At 51.6% G+C, this 26,939-nt stretch overlaps 2 protein-coding genes across 2 annotated transcripts; one reads left to right on the top strand and one right to left on the bottom strand.

Annotated features, from left to right (window-relative positions):
* The first annotated feature begins 992 nt into the window (after positions 1–992).
* Positions 993–8,592, top strand: FKBP2 (FKBP prolyl isomerase 2). The gene is made up of 6 exons (XM_063317092.1): positions 993–1,072; positions 3,878–4,056; positions 6,079–6,191; positions 7,399–7,445; positions 7,652–7,687; positions 8,396–8,592. The coding sequence occupies exons 2-6, from the start codon at positions 3,889–3,891 to the stop codon at positions 8,455–8,457; spliced, it is 426 nt and encodes a 141-aa protein (XP_063173162.1). The 5' UTR covers positions 993–1,072; positions 3,878–3,888; the 3' UTR covers positions 8,458–8,592.
* Positions 8,593–12,991: 4,399 nt separating this feature from the next.
* Positions 12,992–17,984, bottom strand: PPP1R14B (protein phosphatase 1 regulatory inhibitor subunit 14B). The gene is made up of 5 exons (XM_063317093.1): positions 17,633–17,984; positions 16,412–16,416; positions 14,549–14,627; positions 14,122–14,154; positions 12,992–13,444 (listed from the first exon to the last, which is right to left on the bottom strand). Exons 1-5 carry the CDS (start codon positions 17,858–17,860, stop codon positions 13,376–13,378), a joined length of 414 nt encoding a protein of 137 aa, XP_063173163.1. The 5' UTR covers positions 17,861–17,984; the 3' UTR covers positions 12,992–13,375.
* Between the last annotated feature and the right edge of the window lie 8,955 nt (positions 17,985–26,939).

The raw sequence follows: 26,939 nt of genomic DNA, 5'->3' as shown, positions 1-26,939 counted from the left end.
TTCAAGGCTTCTCTAGGGTCAAATAAGTCGCTGGATATCCAGTTTCTCAAATTGTCCTTCTCTGGGCTCACTCGCATGGCCTCAGGGCTTGAGTTCTTCTCGTCCTCCACACTCCCAACCTGTGAAATGGGTCAAATCAAAGTGTGCTGCACTACTTGAAGCTGCAGAGAGAAAAACAGGTTAAAGGTTGCAAGCACTTGGACACTTTCAAAAAAGGCGATTTATTTATTATTAGATTTCTCCCTGCCTTTATCGTACTTCATTGTGTTGTACATTTCAAGGTGGTGATTACAAAATAATTCCAAATAGAGACACAAAGTCAGGGTGATAAAAAGCACGTACTGGTGATCGTCTATGATTTGTCCTTTATTAATCTTAGTATCACCAATTGCACTTTCACAGTGCAAACTGCACCGAGGCGGGCCTTTATTTCGGCTTTATTTCTATTTATTCATTTAATCTTTGTTTCGGCTAACGAAGGGGCGTTTAGCCACCTGCAAAACTTTTCCTACGTCGAATTCCTCTCCAATTAGAGATCTGATTTTTAATTGTGAAAATAACATTACTGTCCCGCCAAACTGATGATTCATACGAATTCATGTGAATTAATAGTAAGCTTATTTATCGCAGAAATATTTCTAGGGAATTATCGTATCTGCCCGCTCCAAAGTATTTGCTAACGTACAGACTGAAAGGCGGGAGGATTCTTAGCCCCGCCCCCTCAGTGCGCCCTTGGCCGCGCCCTCTCGAGCTCTCCCCGCCTACACCCCACGGAGGAAGTGACGTCACGCCCCAGTCACGTGAAGCGGCCCGTCGTTAACGTTGAGCAAAGTTTCTCTGTCCTCAGCCATTCCGGCTTTCAAAAGCTCCGCGCCGACTCTCGTTTCGAGCGCATGAACTGAACTGAAATAATTAAAAGCCCGCAAGGGCGCGTGACGCGGGCGCCCACAGCCCCCCCCCGGAAGAGCGAAACATGGCGGCGCCCGGGTCGGCTTCTTCCGCCCGGGAGCCGCCGGGGCCGAGGAGGGCGCATGCGAAGAGGGGTGGGTGGTATCCGTTGAGGAAAGGAGAGGTGAGAGGGGGGAATGGGGGGTCCCGAGGAAAGGGGGGGACCCGGGCGCGGGGCGCCGAGGAGCCTGGAGCCGGCCGGGGGGCAGCGGGAGCTGCGGCAGCCCGGGGGCTCGGAGCGGGGGCAGCCTCAGGGAGGCGGCGCGGGAGCGGCGGGGGGCCCCGCGACGGAGGCGCCGGGGAGGCGCTTCTCCGGGCTGGGAGCGGCCCTGGGGCTGAGGAGGCTGCAGCTCAGGGACGCGGCGACCCAGGTGTCCTGGGCCCCGGGCGGGGGGGCCCCCGGGAGCGTGGCCCCCGAGGAGGGCCGGCCCGGGGCGGCCGGGGAGGCGGCCGAGGCAGGGGCGAGCAGCGGGGCGCTCCCGGGCAGCGAGGGCCCGTGGGGGGCCGCCTCCGCCGGGGCTGGCGCTGGGGCCCCTGGCAGCAGCCAGGGCAAGGCGGGGCAGGACAAGCGGGCCTCCTGGCCGGGGGGCCTTTGCGAAGGCTGCGGGGCCGGAGCCCCCAAGGAGGGCCAGCCCAAAGCAGGGGGGGCCCGGCCGGCCCCTCGCAAGGCGTGGGAGCTGGGAGCCGGGGGTCCCCGGGAGAGGTTGGAGGAGAGCAGGGGGGTGCTGGCCCTGGGGGTCAGCCGCAGCCTCTCGGGGGGCCTCCCCGGCCACGCGGGGCCCGCGCGGGACTCCGGGAGAGGCCCCGCCGCTTGGCTCCGGAAGGAGTGGTGCCAGGACCCTGTGGAGGGCCCGGGGCAAATCTGGGTACCCCGCAAGCCGGCCAGGGCCCCCGAGAGGATGGGGCTGCCTTGGCTGAAAGAGGGGGCCGTTCCCAGAGGAAGCGGGGCCGAGCTCAACCAGGTGTGGATCCCCAGGGAGAAGCCCGTCCCTGCTGGAGGGGGGTCTGGGGACGTCTGGGTCCACAAGGTGAGGAATCCCTCGGGGACCGGCATCATGTGGGTCTGGGCCAAGGTGACCAACTGTAGTGAGGAGGAAGCGGTGAAAGAGGCGAGGGTTTGGACCTTCCGGAAGGAGGGCCCGAGGAAGGGAGGGCAAGGCGAGGGAGGGTATGGGGTCTCTTAAGAAGCATGTGGTTGCTGGGGAGGGAGTGGGTTGGGGGAGGGAGATACTGCAGACTGGGAGGGGTGGGGAGGACAGGCTAGGCTCATTTGCAAGAAGGGGTTAGAGCAGTGTTTCTCAGCCTTGACCCTTTTAAGCTGGGTGGACTTCAACTCCCAGAATTCCCTGGCCTAGGGAATTCTGGGAGTTGAAGTCCACCCAGCTCAAAAGGGTCAAGGCTGAGAAACACTGGGTTAGAGATAAGCAGGGGGAGATTGTGTCAAGAGGGAGGGTGGCCGGAGCAAAGGAACTGCTGAGCCTACTCCTGGGGTGGCAATTCCTTGAGAGTCTGGACGGCGGCGGTGGCGGCTGCTACCAGGGGGAGGGAGCAGAGCCCTACTCGCCCTAGCCGCATGGGTAAGTCCGGAGGCTCTGGAGAAGTGGGGGGGCTGCTTGCTGTTGCATGCCAAGTTAGGACCCGGGGCGGGCATGCAGCTCCAAACACATACATCTTGAGTACCAAGAAACCCTGCATGAACGACTCTGGGGTGCACATGGGTGAGGCGGGTAAAAGCGGGAGGGAGCATGCCCGGGCTTGGCTGCATTCCTCCTCATTGCTGCTTCGGCCACCTACGTGAAACTGCTGTCATATCTGTCGGTCTCCTCTGAGGAGACCTTAGCTATCCCAGATCTCAAGCCAGCTCCATTCTCCATTCTGCTATCTATTGAACCTCCAACTTTTTACCCCTGTTGGAGCCCCTCCAGTAACCTAGGTTGGCATGAATCTGGAATCTGAATTTAGCTTCCAGTACCAGATGTCTGCAAACTGGGTAGTTCAGGATAGGGGATATACTGCCCCATTACTTTTTTAAGAGTCGGTGCACCCGGGTTTCTGGGTATTCTTTTTGGGGTCCTTGTTTGAAATTCAGATGGGAACTACAGAGAAATGCTACAGATAAGTCCTTGTCACGTGGCTGTATAGCAGTGTTTCTCAAGCTTGGCAACTTTAAGATGTGTGGACTTCAACTCTCAGGATTCCCCAGCCAGAGCCCACACGTACCACTTGCCATCACAAATCTCACCTCAATGCCTCTAGGTGACTGGACATGACGTGTAAGAATAGAAATATTCCCTGTGGATCTGGATTAAAAGAATGACCTGGTGCTGGCCCACCAAGGAACAGAGCATTCCTATATATCCATTCCACCAACTGCCTTTGCAAAGAGATCTGCTTCCCTGCGGAATGGGGAATGGCTTTCTTTATTTCTCTTACGTTATCAGGTCTTTTTTTAAAAAGTACGGGCAGTTCATGCCCTCTTATTGGGGATTTTGTGATGGGTTGTTTTTAACGTAAGCCACCCAGGGTCAGCTGAGATAGTTCAAACGATATAGATAGTTTTTACTACAGTCAGCAAAAAGCTGATTAAATAAATAAATAAATAAGCGCGGTATAGAGAGGAGTTAGGGAACAGAGCAGGGTGGACAACTGGTGGTCTTCCAGATGTCCCTGAACTGGAGCCTAGCCCCTCTGGCTATGGCAATGGATTCTGGGAATCGCCGTAACGTTGCGAGCCACATGTCAAGGGCTGCAGATTCTTCACACCTGGAGTAGGGCCCCTGTCCCAGTTGGCATAATACGGATTTTATAGACGGGTTGATCTCCTTCCATGTTCCCCGCAGAAGCCCCTCTCTGCATGCTGTCAAGCCATCCCACGTGAATTTGTGATTTCTGAGCATGCCGCTCCCCTAATCAATTCTGGCTTCCACAGGGGCTTCAGCAATGCAGACGAGCCTGGGGGCGGCGCTGCTCACCCTGGCGCTGTGGGCACTGTGTTCACCGGTGCTGAGCACGGAAGGTAAACGGAAACTCCAGATTGGGGTCAAAAAGCGAGTGGACAACTGTCCCATCAAGTCCCGCAAGGGCGACGTGCTCCATATGCATTACGTGGTGAGTGCTGTGAAGGGGAAGCGGAAGAGAACTAATAGCCAGAGCCTTCAGGACTTTCGAATAGGAGGTAGAAGGGGGCAAGCTGTTTTCAAATATTCAAGGCGGCCTTAGAAGCCAGAGCAAAATTTAAAAATCCTTGTAAACAGTAGCCAAAATAGACATCCAGGCATGTGTGTGGGATGCATCACATTTAACTGCGATGTGATGCTTTTGTTTAGGACTCTGTTTTTCAAACTTGGCACCTTTAAGATGTGTGTGTGGACTTCAACTCATGTTAAAGGTGCTGAGTTCGAGAAACACTGGTTTAGCCTAAGCCCAACTCTTGTAGTTTATAAACTAGGATTTTTGCCAGGGATGAGCAGTTCCTGTTGGCTTGAGGGCCGGATAAGGCTTCGTATGGCATGTTGAAGGCCGTGTTCTAGGAGTGGGAGGGGAAGGCAGGGCCTATTTGAGGAGGGGGTTCAGGAATGCTTACCCCTTAAAATCCTCCCAACCCCCTCAGATGCAAAAGAGGGCCAAATTTCTGGTCCCACCCATTTTGGGGTTCTACACAAGGGATGCTTCTGATCTGTAAGCAGCCCCTGGACCCTCTGCGTGCCTCAGTGCTGTTCTGCAACCCCAGTCAATTGTGTCTTATTGAATTAAACGACGAGTCTGCGTGACGGTGCAAGTATACTGGCTGGCCAGTTGAGTTTGGGGTTTTCTTTCCTGCAAAATCCAAAACTCTGAATGGCTGAAGTTTGAGATTGGGTACCCTTCCTAAAAGAGAGAGAAAAGAGTGCAAAACCGACAACTCCACATTTCACTGGGTGTCGCCTTCTTGATGGCGTTGATCTTTACTCCTGCTGTCGCTCGGCGGTTTGTCTGGCTTTGGAGAGTTCACCAGGAATTTCCCTGGAGGCCAAAATGACTCGAAAAGCCGCTTTTACTGCAAGCATGATTCTTAATTGCCCTCCCAGCAAATGCACAACTCATCTGTCTTTCAGCTACGCACCCTTGCTGACTCACACAAGCATTTTCAGGGCTTGGTGATGGCAGCATTAGGCAGAGCGTGAACGGCTGACCACGGAAGGCTCCTATTTCCTGTGCAATTTGTGGACTCCCTTGCCAGCTACGGAGAATGAGGAGGTCAAAATCCCATTCCTTGTTGGGCTTCTCCTTGACTTCAGGAGCCGTGAACCCTTTGGCTTCTAGGCACACCTCTCTCCGCCCTGCTTGATTCCTTCCTTTATGAGTCAGGCCTCGCTCATGATGAAGGGGACGAATCTGGTAGCTAGGAACGTGGGAACGTCCCTCAGCTCCTTGTGGCAAAAAAAGGACTGCTGATTTGGTAGGAGGGAAATCCAGAATAGTGACACGGTCCCTGTTTATGAAGTAGTGCGTGGGACGAAAAGTTTATTTTTCTCCCTCTTGTAATAGCAGTACTCTGAGGTCACCCAGCAAAGTGTGTTTGTTTCTTTACTGTATAAATAAATAAGCTCTACCATTCTGCCGTATTTCACAAAGACTTGGTGCACTGTTGGAGGTTCATCCTATAGCAGAAAAAAAGCTCTTACGTTTTCCTGATGCACTATGGGGCGGTGGTTACCGTAGATCAGCCTTTCTCAACCTTTTGAGGAACCCTTGAAATATTTTCCAGGCCTCGGGGAACCCCTGTACATCCAGGCTCGAATACAGGCCAGAAGTGACAAAATTATTATATTCATTTCATGGGTAGGCCTGTATATATGCATTAACAGCGTTCTTAAACTGAAAATAAAGAATGAAACATACCTCTTTAATGTGGAGTTGCCCGAATTTGAAATAATTTTTTAAATAAATCGTGATCTCCCAGGGAACCCCTAGTGACCTCTTGCGGAACCCGAGAGTTCCATGGAAGCCTGGTTGAGAAACCCTGATCTAGAAGAGAAAAGAACATGTCTAGATGCAGGTGTTCAGTTTTGGATGCCAAGAACCGGATGTCAACGGTGGAGTCATGTCTTGCTCACGTTGCATTTAATTTTCACTTCTGTGCCTTCCCAGGGAAAACTGGAAGACGGGACGGAGTTTGATAGCAGCTTGCCTCGCGATCAGCCTTTCATCTTCTCCTTGGGCACTGGACAAGTCATCAAAGGCTGGGATCAGGGCCTGCTTGGGTAAAGGCTGGCTTCTAAGGAGGAACGGGGGTTGGCGTGGATTTGGAGTGCCTGTGCTGGAAGAGCAGGGTCAAATATTTTAATATATGTATATTCACTTAAGAGCCTCGTGTGGCGCAGACTAGTAGGTGGCAGTACTGCAACCGAAACTCTCCCCACGACCCGAGTTCAATCCCAGCGGAAGCTGGATTCTCTCTCGGGTAGCCGGCTCAGGTCGACTCAGCCTTCCATCCTTCCGAGGTCAGTAAAATGAGCACCCAGCTCGCTGGGGAAGGTGACGACTGGGGAAGGCAATGGCAAACCACCCTGCTATAGTCTGCCAAGAAAACGTCGTGAAAATGGCGTCCCCCCAAAGTGTCAGGCATGACTCGGTGCTGGCACAGGGGACCTTTCACCTTTCACCATATTCACTTACTGATGTATGAAAGTTTTAAACTGCCCCAATAAAACTGTAGTGTATGCTATAGAAGCATAACCCACCCAGGCTACACTCAGTACATAAAAATGTAGCCCGGTAGTTAAAATCAACAGTCAGCAACGTAAGCGGAGCAACATTAGTTTTCGGATGGTGTTCTCCTAAGGGGTTTAAAAAGCTGTTTGGAAGTTCTCTGTCCTAACCTGTTTTCGGAAAGTTAGCAGCGTTGGCCCGAACCTAGCTTCTGGGGAAGGCTGATCCATGATGTGAATGTGAAACACCTTCTCCTGGCCTTAGCACCCCCCCCAACCCCGCACAAACAGTTTCACAGTAATAGGAATTCTGAGCCATTTTCCCCGAAAGTTTTAATTTCCAAGGTGGTGTGGGTTGATGCCACGTTTCAGATGTGTGGCTCTCCTCCAGAAGGTATTGGGCTTGCCCTGAGCCTTTTCTCCTGGGACTCTTGCGGAACTCGCTTTTAGCTTGCATATTTTAATAAAGAACAGAGCGTTCTGTGACTCGGCACTTCCCCGTCTCTCTGATGCGTCCGAGGCACCTTTGGCAGGGAGGCGGGCGTAATCCAAGTCTGCTGCTGCCCGCAGGAGATCTATCTTTAATGAGTACGTTTTTAGCCTTCACGGTTTTTATATTTTGGATTTCCAGCTGCCTGGGGTTGGAACGGTCCGGGTGGGACGGCGGGGGCCTACTGGTGCAAGTTGAAATAGCGGCAGATAACGTTCTAGTCCTCAAGATCTGTGACGCTGAAGCGTTCTTTTTCTTTTGCCGTTTCAGGATGTGTGAGGGTGAGAAGAGGAAGCTAGTCATTCCGTCTGAGCTGGGTGAGGGACAAGAGCATAACCAGGGCAGTGACACCGCTGGGTTGGCACAGGGCCCCTGAAGAGAGTGGTGGCATCTGTGCCCTGGCGTTGACGCTTTGCCCCTCTGGCCTGTTTGCACGTGTGCAATTTTCTGGAGCTGGAGCGGGGTGACTTCCTAGCATTATCTGAGTTCTGGTTGATTTGGCTTCCGTTGTTTCCGCTCACAGGTTACGGAGATCGGGGGGCACCGCCCAAGATCCCAGGTATGTTGTCTTCGCCCTCCGCTTCCTCACATTCAAGGTCCTGCTCTGGGGCAGGCCCAGCCCCAGAATGGGGCATCCCAACTCTGTTGACCAAGCAGTGCAGAAGTTGCTGTGTATCGTCCTTACCCCAGTTTCCCCCCCACTGAACTTTCCCGTGTTTTTATTGACTTAATTAACAACCTGATCTTCTGCCAGGCCAGGGGGATTAAAAAAACCCTAGCCACTGCACCAAATTTCAGTTGTCAACTACAGGTAGTCCTCGCTTTACAACCATTTGCTTAGTGACAGTTCGGACTGAACAGCGGTGCTGGAAAAAACAACTTACAACCGCTCCTCACACTTACGACCGTTGCAGTGTCCCTGTGGTCATGTGATCACAATTTGGGTACTTGGCAACTGGCTTCATGTTTATGACCGTTGCAGCATTTTTGGCTTCTGGCAGGCAAAATCAGTGGGGAACTGTGTGATTCACTTAACGGCCACATGGCTTGATTTAACACAGTGAGTTGCTTAACGACAGCTGCAAAAAAGGTGGTGAAATCGTGTCAGATTCGCTTAATGGCCACTTCACTTAGCAACCGAAATTCTGGTCCCAATTGTAGTCATTAAGCAAGGACTACCTGTAGGGTCCTACCAATGGGTGGCATCTTCAATTTCTGCCCTCTTATCCCCCACCCCTTTCTTTCTCTTTTCCCACCCTACTCCCAGGCGGCGCCACGTTAATTTTCGAAGTCGAGCTGCTGAAGATCGAACGTCGGCAAGAACTATAGCTATGCGTCTCTTCCAGGAGGAGGGGCTCATGGGGAGGGGTGCGGGTGAGAGAGACGGGCAGACGGGCCGGGGAAGGACCTGGGGAAGGGTTTGTCAGTTGGATCGTGGATGGGCCAAATAAAAAGCACAGACCACATTTGTCCCGTGACTGGAAGGGGGAGGAAGTCACAACCAGGCAAGCAGAGGACGGGATGGAAGCGGTCCTTTTCGGCCCGTCGGGCCCTCGCCTGCGAGAGTTGTCCGTGAAGTGGCAGCTTGCCAGGCTGATCTTCTGCCACAGTGTTTCTCAGCCTTGGCCACTTTAAGGTGGGTGGACTTCAACTCCCAGAATTCCCCAGCCAGCCACGGGGCAAGCCATCCAAGGCATAGGCGTCTCCCTGGGTTCAAGAGCTTGCCAATATCCCAGCACTTCCAGCCATGAGGGGCGAAAAGGGAGCACAGGAGGGGACGGGGCTCCATAATGTCTGAACCGCTCTCAGTCCAGGTCCTAAATTGAGCAGGCGCTGCTGCCTGTTCAGTAGTCAAGACCAACCGCCTTCCTCCCCCCAGTTGTTTGAGAACAGATACCAGCCTTCCCCCATTCAGGTCTGTCCCTCACCCGGGATTTCCAGACCCCCTGTCCGCTGCTGACTCAGGAAAGCAGGCCGTGGGGCTGAAAAAGAGCAGCGGCAGCCCCCACCCCCACCCCCGCACCATGCTCCTTTCCCCAGAGCGCCTCTCAATCGCAGCTGCAACGGTTTCACCCGGTGCTTCTCTTTTAAATGCTTGTCCGCCCCCCCACGCCCTTTTTCCTCTTCTTTCTTTTAAGCAAAGCCAGTATCCACGGCCTCAATCTCTCTGGTCATTGCCACAGGAACTGGCAATCACCCTATTCGGCCAGCTGCCTTGGCACCCGGCCTGGCCTCCTCCTATCGATGTTGGCATTGTGAGGATCTTGAGTCGTGGCCACCGGGGAAGGTGGCGGTGGAGTAAAACGCCTCTGATCCAGCTGTCCTCGTTTGGCGGTGTCTTCTGTCACCTTTTCTTCTGTCTCCGCAAGATGGACTTGCGGAGCAAGCACTAGCCAGCTTGCGGGAAGTGGGGGAGCTGTGTTGCCACCCTGCAGCCCTGCCCCGATTTGTCTGCGGCAATGGTGCTGTTTCTCGAATGGCCGTAGACAAAACAGACCCGTGTTTTTGGTGAGGGTTGGAGGGGGACAAAGAATTTGTGCTGGGTTCAGACATTGCCCTAAGAGGGTATGATTGGTTTTGGCTTGGTGTGTGGTCTGAATGCAGGTACAGGCAGTCCTCGACTTACGACCATGTTTAGTGACCAGAGTTATGACAGCACTGAAAAAAAGCTATTTACAACCAGGCCTCACACTTAGGACTGTTGCGGCGTTTCCCCGCAGTCACATGATCAGACTTCAGGCGCTTGGCAACCTGCATTTATTACAACCGTTGCGGTGTCCCGGGGTCACGCGATCACCATTTTTGACCTTCCCAGCCAGCTTCCGATAAGCAAAATCAGTGAGGAAGCCAGATTCACTTAACCGCCATGTGATTCGCTTAACAGCCATGGCTAAAAAGGTCATGAAGTCGGGCACAGTCACGTGATGCCTCACTTAAAGATGGCATCATTTAGCGACCAAAATTTTGGTCCCCATTGTGGTCGTAAGCTGAGGACTACCTATCTTTGTCCTACCCAGCAATCCTTAGGAAAACAGCGTCCATATATTGGACGCGGCCTGTTTATTGGCTCAGCAGACAAAATCCTGTGCTTTCTCTCTCTGGTGTGTCCCAACCTGAAGTCCACCTAGGGGGAAATTAGGCTGTTCTCTCCCAGCCTGAAGCTCACCTTGGGATTCTGTGATGGCCCGTGGAATTCTGGAATTCCACCCCCCACCCACCATCTGTGTACTGATGCCCCCTTTCTCCAAGTTGGCACGGAGCTCTCGGAACGAGCTGCCAAATGTCTGCAAAAGAAAATAAAAGGCTGTTTCCCCCACCCTGGCTTCACAGGAAAAAGCTGGGTTTGTTTAAGGACAGCAGAAACTCAATAAATGAAGGAACGGAAGTTCCTGGCACAAGGAACGTGGTGAGAACGTGAGATTAACAGATGCGTTTGCACTGCTGAGCACAGGGTGGGATCGAAGCGGCGGGGGTAACGGTCCCGCTAAAGCACGAGTGAAACCGCTGGATTTCTGCCAGCATTGTCTAGCGTTCAGCCAACAGCTGGTCACAAGTGTCGTCCTAGACATTCCTGGTCAATAAACGGTACCGTTTGTGTGTCGGGGGACGGCTTTGGGTCCTGCAGGCAACGGAGCAGTCTCGGCGCGTTGCGGCGGCCTTCTGCACCGCACGATGTAGGTGGGAACGGTGGAAACTGGCCTCTGCTGCCTTTTTAATAAAAGCACATGGTGGGGAGAATCACGTTCAGGTCTAACTTGGTGGCTTCGTCCCTTAGGGCAGCGGTTGTGCACGTGGTCAGATTGGTTCTTGGAGCCCAGCAGGGCTGCGTCTGTTTCAAACCACCTTTTTCTCGTCTTCCGAGCATTGAAAATCATCATCTAACTGCCCTTCCCATTTCGTGGTGATTGTGGCCACGTGCTTTCAAGTCGAGTTCATTGAGCCGAAAAGAATTAGCCCCCCCCCCCTTTTTTACCTACATGAAATAGAAAATGAACATACACAGGCACGCGTGCACACACACACACAGCCATCCTTGCCCTGAGTGTTGGGATTTGATGAGCAGCTCGGGATGTTGGCAGGTCTCGCGTTCCTGGGCAGGCCCTGTGGATGTTTTGGAAAATGCTGTGCAAATGGGACAGCTAGGTAAGTACAGGCAGTCCTTGACGTACGACTACAATCAGGACTGGAACTTCCGTTGCTAAGCGAGACAGTTGTTAAGTGAGTCGCACCCGATTTTACCACCTTTTTTGCCACAGTGGTTAAGCAAATCCGGCTCCCCCCATTGACTTTGCTTGTTGGAAGCCGGCTTGGAAGGCTGCAAATGGCGATCACGTCACCCCAGAATGCTGCAGCCGTCATAAGTGCGAGGACCAGTCGCAAGTCACTTTTTTCAGCACTGTTGTAACTTTGGTCACTAAATGAATGGTTTTAAGTCGAGGACTACCTGTATATGCTTGTGCTTGCTTGGTTCAAATAGGAGAACGTAGGAAGAGAGAGGAATAGGGTATTCTAGCATCCATGAAAGGCTTAGAGCTGCAGAGACCCCTGGTCTTTTTAGATGTTTCTAAAAACACGCAGCCTCTGAGCAATCCCCAGTCCAGCTTCATGGAACCAGCACCCTTCCATCTTCTCTTTTTCACCCCATTGGCAGAGGTCGTCGCATTTCCCCTAAGGGGCGGCTCAAGGCGCCAACTCGCTTCCTCCCCTCTCCTTCCAGGCCCGGGCTCAGTGAGGGGTGCTGGGCTTTGGCAAAAGTGCCTCAGCCACGTGGACGAGCAGAGCCGAGCGAGCAGCTTTCGCTTGCGGTGACTTCAGGCCGGAAAAACGAAGCTCCGGCGAGCTCCAGGCCCTGCAAAGCATTCTTTCCTTGCTGAGTTCAGCCACCGCCGAGGGGGGAGGCGGTGCTGTCTGCCGCCCCGCTGGGACCGCCGAGGCAAGGCAAGGCGTTGCTCACTGGGGGCCTCGGCTGCTGCCGTCTTGTCTGTTTTTCACCTCTAATTGGAAGCGGTGTGGAACGAAGAGCCCCTTTGGCTGGGGAGGGGGAATCAGATGCCCTCCCCCCCACCCCCCCAAAGGCCAGAGAAGCCAAAAGCGCTGGCCACGGTTGATCACCGGCCTGAGCAGCTTTAAGTTGACCTCCCCAAAGCAGTGGGGTGGCCAAACCACGATTCCTGGCATAGCTGGCCAGTTATCATGGTTCTTCCCCCCATCCTGTAACAATTGCCATGTGAGAAAAATGCTTTGCTGCAGGAAGGCACATAGCCCCAAACCTCATGTATTTCTACAGCTGGGTTCTCCCAGATGCCCTAATCCAAACGCTCACCCGCCTTGGCTGCTTCTGTTTGTGGCTGTGAGAGACCTGGAATTGGGCAACGGGCTAGATTGGGGTTGGGTGGGGTGGAGTTGGGTTCTGCGCAGGGTAGGGATCCTAGTTAGTATTGCCATGTGTTTGAACCAGGCCAGCTCATGAAGCCAGAGGGTGGTTTCTTTAGGGGGTGGGGTGTGCGCATGCATAGCTTGTTCCAACACGTGGTTTGTTTTAAACCTGGACTTTGGCTTTTTGAATTGCATGAAACTTTAGAATTGTGTGACTTTTGAATTGCGTGAAGCTTCAGGGTGGGGGTGGGCAACCCACCACCCATGGGCACCCCTGTGCTCAGAGGGTCCTCCCCTGCTTTGTTTTGTCAGTCTGTGTGTCTAAAAAAATTTCCCCCCCCCTTTTAAGACATTTTGTTAAGTTAAGGCAGACTCCAGTCCCCCCCCCAAGCCCTTCTCACCCACGCTCTCCTCTCCCCATGCAAAAACCAGGCTGCCTCTTCTCAAAGCATCTTTATTAAATTTATATAAAAACACAATAATTAAAAAAAAACCAAAACACCCCTCCCCCAAATCCAGATGCTCTCCCCGTCTGAATCTCTTCGTGAAGATCCTACTCTCTTTCCGTCCCCCCTCTTGAGAACGAATGCGTCCCCTCCCCTTTGCACACACAGACACACTCGCGTGGAGCCGGGACACGTTGGGGGGGGGCAGAGAGATATTGCTAAAAGGTGACCAAATCGTTTTGATTATCAAAGCATCCCCAGAGGGAGAATCTTCCTCTTTTTGTTGCTTTTGGGGAGGGGTAACTAACTGATTCTCCCCTGTGAAAGCGCCCCCCCTTCCCGGAAACCCAGCATTGCCAACATTTCAGCGACACGCTGCCCCAAATCGCTGGGGCCACAAAGGGCGGCAGGTCACAGTCCGCGGCTCACTTCTTTTGCGGGGTGCTTAGTTTCTGCATCCCTCGGATCTTGTCTAGCAAGTCAGCTATGAAAACCTGGAAGGAGAGAGAAGAAAAGGCCCATCTGGACCCTCTAATTGGCCCTGAGTAAAACTTATGCCCCTGCACAATTAATTTCCAGCAGTGCTTCTCAACCTCGGCTGCTTTAAGATGTGTGGACTTCAACTCCCAGAATTCCCCAGCCAGCAAGTCCACACATCTTAAAGCGGCCGAGGTTGAGAAACACTGATCTGTAGGATGCAAGCGGTGTCCTAAGCGTTTAAACAAGGCTGAAGCGCTGCTTGAGCTGGGGTTGCAAAGCAAAGCCTCCATGGACAGAGGTAGCCTACCCCCAAACGGGGGTGGAATGACCAGCTGTATCCAGTGGCTGGCTGTTGCTTTTCTTAGCACCACAACCAAGCTGCTGCTGTTCCTGCCTTGCAACCTGTCCCCCACCCCCAGCGCTCTCTTTCGGGAAGCCCAGCTTGTGAGGAGGGGCCGGTGAGGAGAGGGGGACGAGCCCCCCTCCCCTAACAGGTGCTGAGCGGGGAGAGGAGGACCAACGGGGGCGGAAAGGCAGCAGCTGTTTTGCAGCTGCCAGGAAAGAGATGGTAGGGACTGGAGCCCCTCCCGGGGGAGTTTCGTTAGCGGTGGGGGAGAGAAAGCGGCCCCTGCCAAGACACACAAGCCGGGGGAGGAAAAAGGGGTGTCTGGTCTAATAAGTGAACACTTACCTCCGTGGGCTTGTAGCAGTCAACCAGAAGTTCCTGCAATGGTGGGTTTTTTTTGAGGGGGGGGGAGAGAAAAAAAAAAGCAGAAGAAAGATTCAGATAAGCTCCATCCTGCTGGGATCCGATGGCTCTTCCCCAAAGCTTGCCATCAGTCTCTGGCCAACCGTTGAGCCTGGAGAGGTCTGATTTTTATTTTTATTTTTTAAAAAATCATCCTTTATTATTATATTAAGATCCATCCCGGCTGGATCTTACGCCTGCTTCTGGGTTGACGCTTGGAAGGACCCACCCAGGGTCTTGGTCTTGCGATGGCCCCGGTGTCAGAGACAACGGAACGCACGCACAGGCCCTTTCCCAAGCTCCGCTCGTAACGCCTGTGCGCGCGCGCGGGCAAAAAGCCAGGCTTCCCCCCCCCCCCCGCCCGTTTTACCTTCACCCTGGCGCTCCGCGACTCGTCGCCGTCCATGTCCAATAGCTCGTCCACGTCTATTTCTAATTCGGGATTTCTTCTTCCTGGAAGGACAAGGAGGGCGAACCCAAGTTCGGCAGGTTATTCCTCTTGCCGGAATCATTAAATCGAGAGAGAGAGAGAGATTTAAGGAGGAAAAAAAACACCCCAGGGCTGGACTGGCCCCGGGGCATCGCCGCGACGCCACAGGCACAGCCCCGATCATCCGTCCAAAGCCTCCGTAGAAAAATCAGGTTCCCGCCACGTGCCGAGCGATGAAGAGTTGGGCTCTGTTTGTTAGCCTCGCCTGGCAGCTTGTGTGAACGCTCCCCCCTGCGATTTTAACTTGTGGAGTAAGGGGCATTGGGCCAAACTTCCCCTCTCCAGGGGGAAAAATAAGAAGGCAAGAGGATTTTGCAGGTGGCACCGTCCTCTTCGCCTTCCTATTCCCCGCATAAATGTCCGGGCATCATTTTGAGCCCCGCCGGGATGCCTGCAGCAAAAGTGATGGCAGCAGCGTCTTTTGCTCTGGCCCCCCAAGCAGAGGGGCGTGTTGTGGGTTGGCTTCCCAGTTTCCTGGGGCTGGGATCCGTCACTCAGCCAGACGGCCTCCCGCTCCCTTCTCTGTTCACTTTTGCCAGTTTGCTGGACCCTCTTCCTCCTTCCCTGCCTACGCTCAGCAGCATCTGGGCCAGGATCCATTGGGGGTGCCGTCTGGAATCACTTTGGGCTCGTTTCTAAACACACACTTCCGGCAACTTTCTGGAAGGGACGGCTCTTAGAGTGATTTTCCATTTCCAGGTTAGATCTCTCCTTGCGGGGAAGCCCACAAAGCAATCCTATTTTTAAACCCAGCCTTAACTTTGCCGCGCACCTATCCATCGGCCTCAAGAAGGTGACTTTGGGGCGAGCCGAGAGGACATCTCCCATCATCCCCGGATACGGGAGGATAAAGAGGGTTGCGCTTCAACCCATCCAGCACTTAGCCCTCAGCATCCTCAGCACCAACCTATAAATTAATCAGGCTCATTGATTAAAAATTGATCTTTAAAAGGATGACGTTCAAGCAGCTAGCTTTCTCCTTTTGATGGCTAAATTGCTTTTAATACCTGTCGTAATGCACACAAGCTATTTAGGAAAAGAAGCTTTGGGTGGCGGTTTTATTTATTTATTTTTTAAAATCCTTTCCAAAAGGTTGCTCGTTTACCCGCAAACATACGCAGACTTAAATTGCTAGTTATCTTTAAATATCTCAGCAAAGCTCTCTTGGCAAGCTGGAAATGGCCTTGACCAACTCCCCCCCCCCCATTCCTTCGTATTTCTCCATTCGCACAACAAACCTGGTAAACAAGGAAAAGTACTCATGGTGATAATAAAGTTTTAGTAGTGGCATGGAAGCAAAGGAGCGAAGGTTCGCGCGGCCCGGCCTCCCTTTTCAAGGCTGACATTTATGGATTCCTTAGGTAATCATCAACTAGAGTCCTGGCCAGGATGGGAGGCCCTTTCCCCAGCCTGCTGCCCAAGGCCCGTCTCGCGATCTCCCCTTCCTTGTTCCCCCCCCCCTAAACATGCACCTCCTGAAGCTGGTTACCAGACGGCATTTAACAGGAGCTAAGGTGGCAGATGGGGCCCGAAAGCCGATACTGCTATTGTGATCTGGCAGGATGCAAATTTAGACCATGGGGCCTCCCCTGGGTGCCAAGTTGCGAAGCCGGAGGAAAACGTAAACTCCAGTCCAATCTTGTTACAGCCCTAAAGGAAGGCACCAGGATTCCCGCAGGATTTTCGGGGTGTGCACATGAACCTTCTCTGTTGAGTCAGCTGGAGCTCCACAGCTGGATCAACTGCTCCTAGGTCGGGTACAAAAACCAAAGGGCAAAGGTAGGGGCAACCGAATGCCTCTCCCCCCCCCCCCCCGCCAACTCATGACACTTTAGGCAATTGGAATAAAAAAAGGCCATATTCCCACTCAAGCGGGGAGGTTTGGGATGTGAGGCAAAGTTTTTCCGAGCCAGGCAGAGGCTCTGGAAACCAGGCCAGAAGGACTGGGTTACCCAGTGACCTTAATCGACCTTCACTCTGAGAGAGCCACCTCTTCAGGAATGGGGAGATTCCCACGGCGGATGACCTGCTTTGGGAAGCGGGGGAGTGGGAGAGACAGGGCGGGGTGCCTTAAGGAGATTGGGCAACTGGAAAAAGGCTTGGGGCAGGAGAGGACTTCAGCCCCCGGAATTCCCAGCTTGCAATTTCGGGGGGGGGGGGGGAGCTGGAGCCCCATCGGATCCGGGGGTCCCCAAGGTTGCTGGGTCAGAGAAGGGAATGGGCAGTTGCAATGGGGAGAGATCCCTCGATCCAAAAAGGCTGGTCTGGAACTGGGAGAAAGCTGGGTGTTTGCCGGCCAAAGGGGTCCTAGCGATAGGGGGCCGGGGGAAGCCGAGCCTTGGGCGTGGCCAAGGAATTCCAGCCTTGCCTTGGGGAGGTTTGGGAGCGGAAGTGCCAACTCCAAGTAGGAGATCCGCACCCCCCCTTTGGGGATCGGCGTCAGCCCCAGGGAAGCCAGCCTCGGGCGAAAGTTGTCTTCGGGACAGAGCCGGCTTCCCTTCCAGCAACCAGCCCCGACGGGACCCCCCGATCGCCAGAGGAGAGCCCGGCCTGCAGGGGGCCGGGCGTGGGTGCCCCTCGCTGGCTTCGGGCCAGGCCCAGGAGCCGGGAGGCACAGGGGGCAGGGGAGGCGCGGAGGGGGCAGCTTGAGAGGAGAGGACCCGGGCCAGGACGGGGCGGGGGCTGCCCCTGGGATCTGGGCTGGGCTGGAGGGAGGTTAGGATAGGGGGCCGGGAGCCCGGGCTCTCGTCAAGTCCTAAAAGCAAGGGGGAAGAAGCGACGGGGACTTCACCTCCGGACAACCGGGCGGGGGGCGCCGGGCGGCCCTTCCTCGGAATCCAGACACCCGGGCTGCCCCCTTCGCTGGGCAAACCCGAGATCGGGAGAAGTGTCCTCCTCCTCCTCCTCCCCCCCCTTACGGGTTGCAAGCGCCCCGCGGCGGAGCCCCCCGCGCCCCCCGCCGACCTGGCAGTCGTAGAGGACCGTCAGCTGCTCCAGGATCCATTCCTCCAAGTGCAGCCGCTTCCGGAGCTCCTTGCGGTCGTATTTCACCGTCACCCGCCCCTGGCGCCGCACGGGGCCCTCCTCGTCCTCGGCGCCCGCCTCTCCCGCCGCCGCCGGGGGGCTCTGGAAGTAGACGCGGGGCCGCTCCCCCGGCGCGCCGCTCTCCGGGCTGCACGGAGCCGCCGCCATCCGCCAGCGGAGCGCCTGCCCCTCCGCTCTCCCGCGGAGACGCGGGTCCTCCCTCCTTTGTTCCCGGCCGGAGTCTGCGGAGCACGTGTGAGCCCGGCCGGCGGGGCGGGGGCGCGGCTTCTCTCCCCCGCTCCTCGTCCCCACGTGCAGCGCCGGGCAGGACCCGAACCCCAACCCTCCCGATCCCCAACTCCGCCTCTTTCTCTCTCTCTCTCTCCCTTCCTTCCTTCCTTCCTTCCTTTCTCCTCCTCCTCCTCCTCCTCTTCCTCTTTTGGCAAAACGCTCCGCGCTGCGCCGCCTCCGGTTCTCGCCGGTGTCGGAGCCCTGAGGCCAACCGGTCTCGATCTGGGGCGCCCCCTTTGTCCCAACGGTGCCGCCGCCGCCACCGGTGTCACTGGCTCCGTCTCCCCCCCCACCCCGCCCCCTTAAAGGGGCCGCTCGCCTCTCCCTCCCGCCGCCTCTTCCCACCCCCAGCTTTGTCCAGCTGCGCCGTCCTCCCTGCGCAGGAAATTGCCCCCCGTCCCGTGGAAGGAAAGGAAGGGGTGTGTCCGCCGGCCCCCTCCTCACTCCGCCTTTCACACCCGGATCAATCACACCTTACACCCACTCTGCGGAGGTGGCTTCCTCCGACTTCCGATTTTCGCATTTCTCCTCCTCCTCCTCCTCCTCCCCTCCCCGAAATGTTTCCCAAAACCGCATCTAACCTAAGATGTCAGTTGGACAGTGGCTTCATCCGTTTACCATCCCCCTGATACTTTGAAAAGCAGACCTCTTGCAAGCCATGCTGGCCGGCCTGAACTTTATTTTCAAATTTACATTTATATCAGAGGGGGACACATAAGCAGAACAATGACCAAGCCATACCCTATAAAGCCATCCATTCGGCCAGGTGAGTTGAGCTCCTATAGGAATCTGCTGGACAGCAGCTATCTGAGCATCTTGCTGATATATACCGAGTATTTTTATAATGCAACGTGCAGGGTCGGTCTGATATTAATTATATGTGCAAGATATATCCCCACCAGAAGATACAGATACGTAGACAGGGTAACATGCGCCCTTGTGCGCACAGATCCACAGTTGCAGGCACCTCATGTGGCAAACTCCGCGAGAGATACACCATGCATGGTATTTATGCATTTGCAATATTTGTGTCTAAATAGAGATTCACTTACGCTGTTTCAGCCGAAGCAATCTGGCTGCGCTATGTGTTTCTCCTAGTTCGGAGAGGGGGTGTTGGGTGCCGCCAACTGCTTTCCTGTGCCAATGTGTAGCCAATTTAAAGCCATTTTCTCAATCCAGGAAGGGCAAAGGTCTGGGGTGGTTGCTGAGAAGTGACAAGGTGGAGGGAAAGGGAAGTTTTAACAGCAGAGGCACATCAAGGAAAATAGGCCACCTTCTTGTCTTGTCACGCATTGGATTTCAGGAGTCAATCCTGATTACAAGGCGGTCTCTGCCATGTGTCTGTGCCCCGTAGCAAATTTTGGAGGAGTCACTTCTGCCTTGCCTCTGTTGGGATGATGTCCCGCGTTGATTGCATTTACACTGACATTAAATGCAAAACTGACGTCGACCGGCTTCGCTTGCTTTTGTGCTTGATGGCACCAGCAGGGCAGAAGGAAAAAAACCCCCAGCATTTATTCTTTAGGAAGTCTTGCTTTTTTGGCAAGCCTTTTGCAGCTGACAAATCCACCAGGTCTGCTCCGGGAACAGAAAGGGCAACAGAACAGACGCTGTTTCTGGGGGTTCGGGTGCCTCGGTTGTAGCCCTTAAAAGAGAGGGAATTCTGCCCCTCAAGAAGAAAAGCTGACCACTCCAGCAGGAATTAAGAAAGGCAGAATCTGTTGCCGATTGCCTGCGAAGCCACAATGCGCAACCAGGGCACTTTGTCCCCGAAAAAAATAAAATAAAATAAAATAAAGGCCAGCACTGACCAGCGATGGTCGCAGAAAAATGGCCTATTGTGTGACAGCATGCCCCAGAGAGAGAGAGAGATTTCTATGGCTTTAAGATACAGGATCCTTGCAAAGGGGGGGGGGGGAAACGGAAGAAGAGAGGGGGGTCACGTGGCTTGGGCCCCAATAGAAGCTCAATTCAGCCACTTCCTGCCAAGGAAAAAGAGGAGACACAGCTGCGCTGAGTCAGATCTTCAGCTAGTCTGCTCCGGATTGACAGCCGCTCTCCCAGTCCTGCTGGGTTACCCAAGTTTGGGGGGGATCCTGAAATGGGGGAACGCCTCCCCTTTGGAAGCCCATACAAACGAGTGATACTTCTGGCTGCAATCTTAGCAGACAGGACCCCCTTCGGCCTTTCCTATTTGAATTCTTGCACCAATATCCCCATATGAAGGCTGGAGGATGTTGATGGATTAAGCCACAGCGAACAATTGTAGCCTGGATCTGACAGCCTACAGAAATTGACAAATTCCCTTGCTACTTTTCTGGAAAACCTCAGCCCTCACAGCCAGGCGGACTGTGATTTTTTTCTTTTTTGAATCAGACTTGCAGATCTACAGGGGAAGGGCTCTTTATGAGCCCGAGTGAAATTCTGCAATAATGGCCAGTATTCTGCTTCTCTGGAATTTTTCCCCCCAAGATTTTGAGTCTGGGACTGCATTCTAGGAAAGGGGACTTACTTCTAGATTTGGTTCCTCGCTTCTAGAAACTTAGTTCGTAAATCAGAGCAAGTTGGGGATGCCAAACGCCCCCTTCTCCAGTGGTATCCTTGCAGCAGCTGTGTGTGGGCGATTTGGATAAAGGCTGTAGTTGTCCAATAAACATAATGAAACAGATCATGATATAGGCAGTGTACAGGTAGTCCTCGCTTAACAATTGTTCATTTAGCGACCGTCCAGAGTTACGACAGCACTGAAAAAACTGATGACCATTCCTTGTGCTTACGACTGTTGCAGCATCCCCATGGTCATGTGATCATGATCCAGATGCTTGGCAACTGTCGCGCATTTACGGTGGTTGAAGCGTCCCGCGATCACACGATCGCCATTTTCGACCTTCCCAGCTGGCTTCCGATAAGCAAAATCAATAGGGAACCGTATGATTTGCTTAACGGCCATGTGGTTTGCTGAACTACCATTGATTTGCTTAATAACTGCTGCAAGAATTGTCATAAAATCAGGTCCATATTCGCTTAACGACCACATCACTTAGCAACCTTAATTCTGGTCCCAATTATGGTCATTGAGTGAGGACTACTTGTATAAGTATGTGTTTGTGTGTGTGTGTATCTCTCCTTGGTTATCACAAACCCTTTTGTCCAGAGGAAAAAAGAAAGAAAACAAATCTGGTGGCTTCTTAAAAAAAACGATTTTATTCTAGCACAACCTTTCCTGGAATATCCCATTCAGTCCCCAAAATGAATCGGTCTGCTTTGAAAGCACCGTGCCAGACTCTGCCTCTTTTCGCAGCAAAAGACAAAAGAACATCAGAAGACAGCCAGTCTGGTTGAACATGCATCTCCAAATGGGAGTGCAAACACACCCTCAGCTCGCATCTTCCCCCTTCTGGCTCCACCGAGAAACAGTTTTGGAGAGATTTTTTGAAAGGACAAAGGAGATCCACCCATGAAATCCAGAGACCGCAATTTGCCGGCTTTTGAAAAGGGGGATTAAATCAGTAAATCAATAAATGAAGCGGGGCTTTCTGCTCTCCTGTCCCAAGGAGAATTCTGGAGAAATTCTTGCGTGTCATTTTGCACGGATCTTCCAATCCTATTATCTGATTTTGGATTTTCTAGTTCATCAGGGTCCACTTAGAAGTCTTTGTTGATTAAGATCTGAAGCTTTTGTTAAGGGAGAGAAAGATGAGGCTGTCTTTGAGCACATGCAGAATCTCCCTCCTTCCCCCTTCCTTCCTTCCTTCCTTCCTTCCTTCCCATCCCTCCCTCCCTCTCTCCCTCCCTCCCTTCCCCTTCATTTTCCCCTCCCTCCCTCCCTCCCTTCCCCTTCCCATCCCTTCATTTTCTTCCTTCCTTCCCTCCCTCCCTCCCCTTCCCATCCCTTCATTTTCCCTTCCTTCCTTCCTTCCTTCCTTCCTTCCTTCCTTCCTTCCTTCCTTCCTTCCTTCCTTCCCTCCCTCCCTCCCTCCCTTCCTTCCTTCCTTCCTTCCTTCCTTCCCATCCCTTCATTTTCCCTCCCTCCCTCCCTCCCTCCCTCCCTCCCTCCCTCTCTCTGACCGACCTATTTCTGATGGCTGCATGCTCAGCACTTAAATAGAAAGGATGCTTCCCCCCGCCCCCCAAACCCAACAGGATTTTTCGTGCTGGGGAAAATGCAGAAGGACTGATTTGGATGCCAATGGTTTAATTTCCTGTTCAAAAAGATCAGACGCTGAAGAACACCTGTCTCTACGGGACGCCTGGAAAGAAATTCCCTAATTTCCCAACAAAATTTCCCTATGAAATTCAGTTGCTCTATGGAACTGAAAGAGAAGAGGTGAGAAAAAGAAACGCCGCAGAAATTTTCAGCAGGGCATGACTGCTAATATTAAAAATAACCCTGGTGGTTGGTGGATGCAGAAGCATCTACAGGGCATGGTCAAAAAAGTCAACATGGCCTCCACGCAGAGCTTCAACCGCACCATCATGGGGGCCAACTTGACTTTTTGACCATACCCTGCGGCCACCCCTGGTTGGATGCTTTTAAAATTTTATTATATTATATGCCACCCAACCAGCAAATGTTCTGGGGGCAGGTTTACGAATCTAAAGACACAACCAGCAAATAAATAAATGTGCAGGTGGCTGATAGGAATATTCCAAAGCCAGCAAGCAATGTTGCCTTTTGCAGATTCAGCATCTGCTAGAGAAAGATGCTTTTAACGTTTCGTCGAAAGGCATCTCGATCATGCCTAGTCTCCAGAATGAATCTCTGCACTTCTGACATGCTTCCTGCTCCTGGCAAAATGGTTGGACAATGCCATTCTTCTGAGTTGGAAAAAGGTTGGAAAAAGGACATGACTTTGGCGAGATGTTTAAAAATCCAGATGGGAAGCATTTAAGCTATCTTGTTTCCCAATTACCCCAGTATGAAGTGGTCTCCTTATTATTTCTACCCAGTAGCCACTGGTTCCTCTCTCCCTGTGCTGTGGCCTCGGCCTTGTGAGAAAATATCAAAATTCCCCCCCTTGAATATTAAAAATTGAACAAATCAATTGAGGCATTATGCTAAACTTTTTGCTTTGACGTGTTTTACTGAACAAGCTTGCACAAAACCAAGTTGTAAGGTGGTTTGTTTGGTGGGGCTTACTGTGAAATGCGAATCCCAATCTATTATGGCTTATTTAATAAATGATGGCTAAAACACAGCATGGTTTAGAACATAGCATGGCGCAAGCTATGAATCCAGTGTTAGCATGTTTCCAAAGTAGCTTATGAGCTGCGTTCTTAATGCAATTTTTAAAAATAAGCTGTGTTTTAATGCATGTTTTTAGTATATGTTTTGTAGTGTGAAAAGGAACAAAGAGCCACAAAGCCCTAAACACTGGGTCTTCCGCTGAATATTTATTTCTAAATAAAGTGTGGGCAATGTCAGGAGACCTTTATATCACCTTATTTATTATTTATATTTTCACTCCACTCTTAAATCTTATTCTCAGATTAGTTTCTGGTATATCTTTGTAAGCATGAGGTCTAGAAACTTTTTTTTTTTTTTTTAAAGCTGTATTGTTTGGTACGGTCTCAAATTTTCCTTCAGTTGTGCATAAAAAGCAGGACCACTCAAGTCTATTATATAATTTCTTCATTTTCTTTTCCTTCACCAGCTATAATTCTTGATTCATAGTTTTTAATTTTTTTAAAAAAAGGTTATTTTTGATTTGTATTAACCTATTTTCTGGGCTGTCATTAAAGATGGTAGGTAGGTAGGTAGGTAGGTAGGTAGAATCCAAGTTTCTTAGCTTAGTCTACATACCTTCCACTAGATGGCAGGATCTTCCCAGAACAACTGACATCCACAGGTGTCAAAAAAAGAACACAGACCTCATAATCCGAAAATCAAAGAGCAGATGCATTCACACAACACTTTTGCCTGGGTTACTGAATTAACCCATTTTCCAGGTCTGCAGATACACCAAACCAGTAACTCCCTTAATAGGCTGGATTGCTTGCACGTTAAGCCACAAAAAGCTTAAACTAAGTTTTGCACCAACCAAGCTTAGTATATACATTACAGGTAGTCCTCGTTTAGCGACTACAATTGGGACCAGCAACTTGGTCGTTAAGTGAAGCAGTTGCCAAGTGAAACATCATGATTTTACAATCTTACTTCAACTTTCCTTTGCTTTGAAGACCTGGGAAGGTTGTCAATGTGAGGACTGGTCACAAACTTACTTTTTATAACTATGAATGGTCGCTAAATGAGGCAGTCGCTAAACAAGGACAACCTGTAGTGTAGTCGCTAGGTGTAACCTGCATGGTTACGTGTGCTGTGACAACAGAGCAATGATACCAATGCTTGACCCAGATCTGATCCATCTGATGCGCTAGTTTTAATCTGCTTTGTTCTATTGCAGTCATCTGTGGGGGAAAGCATCCCATGATGGCTTATATTTAGCCATGGTTAGCGCAGTGTGTGAATGTGGTCAGAAACCTAGGGGTAACTTAAGGAGATTTTTGTAGGGAGAAGTTGTGAGTGCTGATTCCTTCTGGCATTTAAAACACACTCCTGGTCTCAGCCTATCTGAGCTGATTTTAAGGAAGTGCATTTCATTCTAAGCACATCTATTCTTTGCAACAGACTCCAACAGACACTGCTCCACTTCTGAAACCTTATTTGGAGATGAGAGCCCACTTTTAGATTTTACACATACAGGTAGTCCTCACTTAACAACCATTTAGTGATGGTTCGGACTTATGACGGTGCTGAAAAATCTGACTTACCACCATTTTTCACACTTACGACCATCGCAGCGTCCCCACGGTTATGTGATCACACTGCAGTGGTCGTAAGTGTGAAAAACGGTTGTAACTCAGATTTTTCACATTTATGACCGTCACAGCATCCTGTGGTGACGTGATCATCATTTTCTACCTGGCTAGCTTCTGGCAAGCAAAATCAATGGGAAACTGTGTGATTCACTTAACAACCATGTGGTTCGCTTAACACCCATGGTGATTTGCTTAATGACTGCTGCAAAAAAGGTCGTAAAATCGGGTTCGATTTGCTTAATGACCACAATTGGGACCAGAATTTCGGTTGCTAAAAAAAAGTAGTCATTAAGCAAATCCAACCCAATTTTACGACCTTTTTTGTGGTGGTCATTAAGCAAATCACCATGGGCGTTAAGCAAACCATGTGGTTGTTAAGCAAGTCACATGGTTCCCCATTGATTTTGCTTGCCAGAAGCCAGCTGGGAGGGTTGAAAATGGCGATCACGTGACCATGGGATGCTGCAACGGTTATAAATGCAAACCGGTTGCCAAGTGCCCAAATAGTGATCATCTGACTGGCGGGGGGGGGGGGGAACGCTGCGACAGTCATAAGTGTGAGGACCAGTCATAAGTTTTTTTTTCAGCACTGCTGTAAGTCCAAACCATCGCTAAATGAATGGTTGTTAAGTGAGGACTCCCGGTACTGGCCCACTGGGCAAATATTACTGTTTGCTTTTGAAGTTGCTGCCCAGTTTTGCAGCAAACAAAACTGAGCTGAGTTGAGCAACTGCTACCATTAAATTTCAGGATCCTTTTTCAGAATCATGTATCTGCTTCTTTTTAGTTTGTGGAGTTGGGAATACATTGGGAGGTGATGTGCAAGGCCTCAAATTCCAGCCTCCTGTTTATTTCATTAAGGTTTCCCCTGGAGATTTGATCCTGGAAATCGTGGTCTGTAACAACTGAACTAGGCTTCAGGCTGTTCACACCGAAAGTAAGGCAAAAAAGACAGCCTGGGAGTCGCGGGCGCCAACACTGTCATCTTGTCAGGCTAAAGTAAACTCCCCGCTAATAAAACTTGGGTTTGGGGACTCGCAGCAAAGTTTTTCACCATAAAAGGAGCCGAGCTCCAAAATATTGCTCCAGAACTATTGTGGGAATAAATAAACCTGGTTTGTATTTTTAAAAAATTAAGGAATGCTGTGTCTCTTTGAGACTAACCCAAGAATTTATTTACAGGGTCCTCAGCCTGCCCGCCCCCCAAGCTGAAAAGCAGTTCTTGGAACCTCATTCCTGGGCTGATTTGTCTGAAGATCCAAAATTGCCAAGAAGCAAATCAGAAATGGAAGAGGCATTTTTGAGGACAGTTGTTCTGGGAAAAGGGTTGAGAAAAAGGGGAACGTCAAAAACATACAGCTACACATGTTGTAAACTGCCCAGAGTCCCTCTGGTGGGAGGAGATGGGTGGTGACAAATTTGATAAACAAACAAACAAACACTTCCATAATTGAGCTCTTAAAACAATATGTGTAATTGGGGGGTCTTATGCAATATGCACAAATGGGCAGAGCTAAGACCAACTGCTGGGTGGGCCAGGGCAAAATGTCAATACAATTTAATTTTAAAAGGTATAATCTTCTTTAATTGGAGCTGGTGACTTCACGGATACCTCCAGGTGGTTTTCTTGGCAACAGTTCAGAAGTGGTTTGCCACTGCTTTTTTCTGCAATTTTTTAAAACTTCCCTCTCTATTCAACAGTCCTGGGATCTCCTAGTGGTCTCTCGTCCAAGGAGTAATCACTTTCTGGCCAGATACGTACAGGGGTTTGGGGGCTGTGTGCTTAGCTCATCCATCTCTTTCTTTAAAAAAAGTTCTCCTTTGGTGCCATTACCAAACCAGGGGTATTTTGAAGCTTTTCCTGTGTTTTCTGCAACATCAAAACTTGTAGCTCTCTTGAATGCCAGGTTCCATCATCCCCTGCCACAAACAGAGGACCAGAGATTGGGGTAGATGTTTCTTTCCTCACCCAGAATCTGGCTCACTCTCACTCCCATCTTTTCTGTTATACCCACCTGTGGACTTGTATGTTGTTACAGGTAGTCCTTGCTTAACAACCATTCATTTAGTGATGGTTCAGACTTACAACTGGTCCTCACACTTACAATGGTCGCAGTGTCCCCATGGCCACAGTTTG

The sequence above is a fragment of the Candoia aspera genome, chromosome 17 (genome assembly GCF_035149785.1).
Source record: "Candoia aspera isolate rCanAsp1 chromosome 17, rCanAsp1.hap2, whole genome shotgun sequence".
Classification (NCBI taxonomy): domain Eukaryota; kingdom Metazoa; phylum Chordata; class Lepidosauria; order Squamata; family Boidae; genus Candoia; species Candoia aspera.
The sequence above is the reverse complement of the archived record's forward strand: the minus strand, read 5'-3'. Positions and strand labels throughout refer to the sequence as shown.

Excerpts from the sequence above, each read along its gene's own strand:
- FKBP2 (XM_063317092.1), top strand. The coding sequence starts at position 3,889 with ATGCAGACGAGCCTGGGGGCGGCGCTGCTCACCCTGGCGCTGTGGGCA. Across the intron at positions 4,057-6,078 it reads TGCTCCATATGCATTACGTG|GGAAAACTGGAAGACGGGAC; the intron begins GTGAGTGCTGTG and ends GTGCCTTCCCAG. Across the intron at positions 7,446-7,651 it reads AGTCATTCCGTCTGAGCTGG|GTTACGGAGATCGGGGGGCA; the intron begins GTGAGGGACAAG and ends TTCCGCTCACAG.
- PPP1R14B (XM_063317093.1), bottom strand. The coding sequence starts at position 17,860 with ATGGCGGCGGCTCCGTGCAGCCCGGAGAGCGGCGCGCCGGGGGAGCGG. Across the intron at positions 14,155-14,548 it reads CGCGGAGCGCCAGGGTGAAG|GAACTTCTGGTTGACTGCTA; the intron begins GTAAAACGGGCG and ends CCACCATTGCAG. Across the intron at positions 13,445-14,121 it reads ACTGCTACAAGCCCACGGAG|GTTTTCATAGCTGACTTGCT; the intron begins GTAAGTGTTCAC and ends CTCTCCTTCCAG.